This window comes from Arachis ipaensis, chromosome B09 (genome assembly GCF_000816755.2).
Source record: "Arachis ipaensis cultivar K30076 chromosome B09, Araip1.1, whole genome shotgun sequence".
In the NCBI taxonomy this organism is placed as follows: domain Eukaryota; kingdom Viridiplantae; phylum Streptophyta; class Magnoliopsida; order Fabales; family Fabaceae; genus Arachis; species Arachis ipaensis.
In genome coordinates, this window is record NC_029793.2 from 70135632 (window position 1) to 70142645 (window position 7014).

The following is a 7014-nucleotide window of genomic DNA, read 5'->3' on the forward strand; positions in this document are numbered from 1 at the left end:
ATGTTAGATTATAATCTAATTGTTCGTACACCCACATCTCAAAATGCCTTGAGTAGTCAAGTATGTCAACAGGTGCCTTTTGTTATTGAGGCTAGGACTTTTATACATGACCTGGTTTGTTTGCCTTTGTGTGGTTTAGATATTATCTTAGGTCTAGATTGTTTGTCCAAGCATCATGTTTTCCTTGGTTGTTTTAAACGAATTGCTACATTTCCATCATCTGAAATGCACACTGAACCAGTTGAGTCTTGTACTTTCTATTTGAATTCCCTAAGAGTTATTTCTAGTAATAGTGGGTTAGAGGGTTACGTTCTACTATCGGCTAGCTCAGAAACTAATGAGCAAGACTTGGAGCAAATCCGAGTGGTGAAGGAGTTTCCTGATGTTTTTCCGGATGATATACCTGAGTTTTCACCTCAGAGAGAGATAGAGTTTAGTATTGATCTGGTTCCTGGAGCCGGACCAATTTCTATAGCACCGTATCGGATGTCACCGTTGAAATTAGCAGAGTTAAAGAAGCAGTTGAATGAATTACTGGGGAAGAAGTTTATTCGTCCGAGTGTATCACCATGGGGAGCTCCAGTGTTACTAGTAAAGAAGAAGGATGGTGGAATGAGGTTATGTGTGGATTATCGGCAATTGAACAAGATCACAATCAAGAACAAGTATCCACTCCCAAGGATAGATGATCTGATGGACCAGCTGAGAGGTGCGACAGTATTCTCAAAGATTGATTTGCGGTCAGGTTACCATCAAATCCGGGTGAAGGAATCAGATATAACTAAGACTGCTTTTCGAACTAGGTACGGTCACTATGAGTATACGGTTATGTCCTTTGGACTGACTAATGCTCCTGCTGTATTCATGGATTATATGAATCGCATTTTCGTCCGTATCTAGATCAGTTTGTGGTAGTCTTTATAGATGATATCCTCATCTATTCCAAGACAGAAGAAGAACATGGAGAGCATTTGAGGATTGTGTTGCAAATATTAAGAGCACGGAAGCTATATGCGAAGTTGTCGAAATGTGAGTTTTGGGCGACAGAAGTGGCATTCTTGGGACATGTGATCACACGAGACGGAATAACTATAGATCCTTTAAAGATCGAGGCCGTAGTACAATGGAAGCAACCCAAGACAGTTACAGAAATTCGTAGTTTCTTGGGGTTAGCAGGATACTATCGGCGGTTTATCAAGGGTTTTTCACAGATAGCTTTACCTTTGACTCGCCTTACTAGGAAGGAAGTTCCGTTTGAGTGGACAGAGAAGTGTGAAGAAAGCTTTGAAACTTTAAAGGAAAAGTTGACGACGGTGCTAGTTTTGGTGTTACCAGACCCACAGGAACCTTTTGAGGTGTATTGTGATGCTTCTTCTAAGGGACTTGGATGTGTATTGATGCAGCATAGGAATGTGGTAGCTTATGCTTCGAGACAACTAAGACCTCACGAAAGGAACTATCCAACACATGATTTGGAATTAGCAGCAGTGGTCTTTGCACTTAAGATTTGGAGGCACTATTTGTACGGAGCCCAATTTGAAGTCTTCTCTGATCATAAGAGTTTGAAGTATATCTTTGATCAGAAAGACCGTAATATGAGGCAGAGGCGATGGATGGAATTCTTAAAAGATTATGATTTTAAGTTGAGCTATCATCCTGGGAAGGCAAATGTAGTCGCAGATGCTTTGAGTCGGAAGAGTTTGGGCATATCCTGGATGATGATCAAGGAAGAAGAAATGATCTCAGCCTTTGAAAACTTAAAATTAGGAATGAGAGAGACATCAAGAGGGGTTGTTATGGCGCGACTACATCTAGATTTTGGGGAGCTCTACAGAAAGCTTTTAGGACGAAGTTGCACTTAAGTACAGCATATCACCCACAGACTGATGGACAGACAGAACGGACAATTCGTACCTTGGAAGATATGTTGAGATTTTGCGTAATGGACCAACAAGGGACCTGGGACAAATACTTGCCATTGATTGAGTTTTCTTATAACAACAGTTATCAACAGAGTATCGGAATGGCACCATATGAGGCCCTCTATGGAAGAAAGTGTCAATCACCATTATGCTGGTATGACAAGGAGGAAGGCAGGATTTTGGGCCAGACTTGTTACAAGAAACTACCGAACGGGTTAAGCACATTCGAGAGAAGATTCAAACTGCCCAAAGTTGACAAAAGAGCTATGCAGATAATAGGCGTAGGCCCTTAGAATTTAACGAAGGTGACCATATTTTCTTAAGAGTGACACCTACGACTGGAATAGGTAGAGCTCTTAGGACTAAGAAATTGAATCCACGATACTTAGGTCCTTTTCAAATTCTTAAAAGAGTCGGTCCAGTAGCATACCAAGTAGCTCTCCCTCCTTATTTGTCAAACCTTCATGATGTTTTTCATGTTTCACAACTCAAAAAGTATAATCCCAACGAAAGTCACGTTTTACAACCAGAGACAGTACAGCTGCGAGCCGACTTGACATATCAAACCCTACCAGTCAGGATTGTGGAACGAAGTGACAAATAGCTTAGAGACAAGACAGTATCACTGGTTAAGTTAGCATGGGGACAAACTGGAACTGAATAGTACACATGGGAGCTGGAAGATAAGATGAGAACAGACTACCCGTTTCTCTTTTCAGGTAATTGAAATTTTGAGGACAAAATTTTCTTTTAGGAGGATAGAATGTAACGGCCTAGCCCCGAAGAAACGGTGCTTTTTCGGGATCAAACGGAATTTTTACAGAATTTTTAGGAATTTCTATGCATATAAGCACCTCCACTGCACAGGTGCTGCGTCATCAAGCTGCTGAGTCAGCAGCTTGATTGCATAGGACACTTCTCCTAATCTAAGTAGGCACGTCGCGAAGAGTTGCGTTTTTGAGCCACTTCGGGCCCGAATTTCAAATTTCTGATTTCCGTGGTTAGTCTCTATGTGACGAGCCAGTCACGAATTTTGAGAAAAAATTATATTAATATAATATTCATATATTATTATTTTATTCAGAATATTATATTATTATCTTCTCCTGGGATTAAGTTCTGGGAAGGCCTTATCTGACTTGGAGGGTCGGATTGTGTCGGGTGCGGGTCGAAACCGACAAATGAGCTCATTACCTGCAGTAGGGACAGACATGCATCATACTTGTTTGTGCATTATTTATTCCTTATCTTCTTGTGTTCTTGTTCTATTCTTTGTTTGTTTGAGCATAACTGTGTGATTGCATATTAATGTGTGAATGTGCATTTACTTCCTATTTTCTCTCTTGTTCATGTGTTAGTTTATGTTGCTGTTATGTACATATTACTCTATATTTATTTATACTTCTATAACCACAGACATTATAAACGAACTTAACTGTAAACCCCGACCTTACTAAGAACTCCCCAGTTCTTACCCCTTACACCTCTACAGATGGACAAGGGAGTCCTATTCTACGAGATTGATCCACCGTACATCCACGAGGACCCGGTGCATGGCGAGTATTACATCTACTGTGCGGTACCTCGTATCTGTAATTATGTAGTTCGTGGTAGATCTTTCCAGTACCCTATTAGGACAGCATACTTTAATCCTGATGCACCTATGACTTTCCTTTATCTTGGTTACACCCCGGCGGACCTGGGATACCCCATCCTGAGGAGCAGATGCCACCTCCACCTGACTATCCTCCTCCACCTGACTATCCTCCTCCACCTAAACCTCCTCTACCTGATGAGCCTATACCTGCCCAGCATATCCATGAGGCACCTCCTGCACCCTTTCTCCTTGATGAGTGGGGTGTTCCTGTGTTACCACCCGAGCTTGATCCTTTACCTGAGCCGATCGAGCCTCCTGTCTTTGATGAGCAGCAGGGACATGAGTATGATCAGATCTTGGAGGCGCCACCTCCTTTTCCCGACTGTATTTTGTTTAGTAGCTATCCTTTTATGGTTTCTGTGGCCAGCAGTGGTTCCTCTGCTATCACTCCGGCAGAAGAAGAGGACGAGAAAGAAGAAGATCCAGAGGAAGATCCTAACTTCATAGTTATCTCCTCTGACAGAGATGACGATGAGCCAGGCATGGCGCCAGCAAGCGAGCATCACCATTCGCCCGGTGATATTCCGTGAGGTACTCTAGACCAGGATTGAGGAGACTTTTTGAGACGCTAGTCTAACTTCAGTACATTAGAGTGTCTCCCTCACTTTTGTTAGCATGATTAGAGGGAATAGGCATATATCAGAGTTAGGCTAGCCTGGGTGCCAGCTTAAGGGCTTTTGGTCAGGCCAGGCCCGGGGGCGTCTTAGGTACATATATGTATATACTATATGAGTCACTGACTTAGGGGTGCTGTACCATAGCTCTATGCTTATATAACTGAACCAATTCTGTAACATGATGTATATTATAGTGTGTTGTTCCATATTCTGTTATCTTTTGTCTTATGTATGTGAATGTTTAATTATCCCTTGATATATGGAAGGTATGCGACTTTAAATTATTCTTGTTAAAAAAAAATTTACTTGTAAAATTCGCAGGGTTTTAACAACGTACAGGCTTATATTTATTAATTAATAATACAAAAAGGAAAAACAAGTTGGTAACATTCGATTTCTAGTATGATCTAAACATGCTGGAAGTTGGGTCGTTACAATTTGGTATCAGAGCAGTTCTTCCTGTTAGAGCCTGGGGAATGGACTGAATCATGCTTTATTGCATGCTCTGTGGTGTGTCTCATGCTTATAGGGTATCTATGTGATATGTGTTGCATGAATGTCTTTGTGCTTTCATTCTGATAATGTTCATGCCCAACCTGAGGTATTAAGACTGATCACCTTGGTATTGATTGTTTGGTATGAATAAAATCAGTATGCCTCCACGGAGACGTAGCGATCGGGAAGGGTCTACTGTTAACAATCCGCTACGAAACGATGATAATCTGTTTGCTGCGATTCACACTATGGTTGAGGCTGTGCGTGAAACGGCGACTGCTAATACCCGAGCAGTTAACCGTCTGGGGGAACGTAATAGAGAGTGTAACAATGACCGTAATGGTGAGAATGGTGGGAACGGTGATGGGGATAACATGAATCATGATAGGCCTATGACATTAGCTGCTTTCTTGAAAGTTAATCCACTGAAGTTCAAGGGTACGACTGTAGCAACTGAAGCTGATAATTAGTTCCGAGGCATAGAAAGGTCCTTGAGGGCATAGCATGTCCCGGAAGAACAGTATGTAGAATTTGCTACTTATATGTTGGAAGGGGATGCTCAGCACTGTTGGCAGGGCATTCAACGTTTATTGCAGCAAGATGAGGGTAATATTTTGTGGGATGTTTTCAAAGAAGAGTTCTATAAGAAGTACTTTCCTAGAGTTACTCGTGAGGCAAAGGAGATGGAGTTGATGCAGTTGAAACAGGGAAGTATGTCCGTTGTTGAGTATACAAGGAAGTTTGAAGATTTATGTTGTTTTTCCAAGGTTTGTCAAGGGAATCCAGCAGATTTCGAAGAGTGGAAATGTTTGAAATTTGAAGGGGGACTCCGTGAAGATTTGTTGAACTCAGTGGTTCCATTGGAAATACAGAATTTTGCGGATTTGGTTAATAAGAGTCAGCTAGTAGAGGACTGTGCTAAGAAGATAGCTGCAGCTCGGATGAATCACCCAGGATCTTCTTTTCAGAATTATAATCGGTATACAGCTCCTCAGGGAAGGAATTTTAAGCAGGGAGCAATGCCTTTACGAAGGTACAATCAGAATAGAAATGTTCATGCACGTCCTACAGGAGGGAATGGAGGAAGAATGAGACAGGATATGGGTAAGCGACCTCAGCAGGCGCAGATGCGACCAGTATGTAGGCAGTGCGGAAAGGAGCATGGAGGTAGACCTTGTCATCTTACAGGCGTTATCTGTTTTTCTTGTGGTCAGCCTGGACATATGGCTAAGGATTATCCGAAGAAGCCAGTACAAGGAATAGATAGGCCGCGACAGCAAGGACGTGTGTTTGCTATGACTGCTGATGACGCAATGAAATTAGACTCCCTAATTCAAGGTCAGTGTTATGTCAAATCTCGACTCTTAACTGTACTGTATGACTCTGGTGCATCACATTCATTTATTTCTGAGACTGTTGCGCATGAGTTGGGATTAGATTTCACCATGTTAGATTATAATCTAATTGTTCGTACACCCACATCTCAAAATGCCTTGAGTAGTCAAGTATGTCAACAGGTGCCTTTTGTTATTGAGGCTAGGACTTTTATACATGACCTGGTTTGTTTACCTTTGTGTGGTTTAGATATTATCTTAGGTCTAGATTGGTTGTCCAAGCATCATGTTTTCCTTGGTTGTTTTAAACGAATTGCTACATTTCCATCATCTGAAATGCACACTGAACCAGTTGAGTCTTGTACTTTCTATTTGAATTCCTAAGAGTTATTTCTAGTAATAGTGGGTTAGAGGGTTACGTTCTACTATCGGCTAGCTCAGAAACTAATGAGCAAGACTTGGAGCAAATCCGAGTGGTGAAGGAGTTTCCTGATGTTTTTCCGGATGATATACCTGAGTTTCCACCTCAGAGAGAGATAGAGTTTAGTATTGATCTGGTTCCTGGAGCCGGACCAATTTTTATAGCACCGTATCGGATGTCACCGTTGGAATTAGCAGAGTTAAAGAAGCAGTTGAATGAATTACTGGGAAAGAAGTTTATTCGTCCGAGTGTATCACCATGGGGAGCTCCAGTGTTACTAGTAAAGAAGAAGGATGGTGGAATGAGGTTATGTGTGGATTATCGGCAATTGAACAAGATCACAATCAAGAACAAGTATCCACTCCCAAGGATAGACGATTTGATGGACCAGCTGAGAGGTGCGACAGTATTCTCGAAGATTGATTTGCGGTCAGGTTACCATCAAATCCGGGTGAAGGAATCAGATATACCTAAGACTGCCTTTCGAACTAGGTACGGTCACTATGAGTATACGGTTATGTCCTTTGGACTGACTAATGCTCCTGCTGTATTCATGGATTATATGAAT

The 7014-nt window shown here is 41.8% G+C and overlaps 1 protein-coding gene across 1 annotated transcript; it reads left to right on the top strand.

Annotated features, from left to right (window-relative positions):
- On the top strand, positions 5234 to 6409 carry LOC110266862. Its single transcript, XM_021111907.1, has one exon. The coding sequence runs from the start codon at positions 5234 to 5236 to the stop codon at positions 6407 to 6409; it is 1176 nt and encodes a 391-aa protein (XP_020967566.1).

What these genes read in the sequence shown, in the direction of transcription:
- LOC110266862 (XM_021111907.1), top strand. Translation starts at nt 5,234, where the DNA reads ATGTTGGAAGGGGATGCTCAGCACTGTTGGCAGGGCATTCAACGTTTA.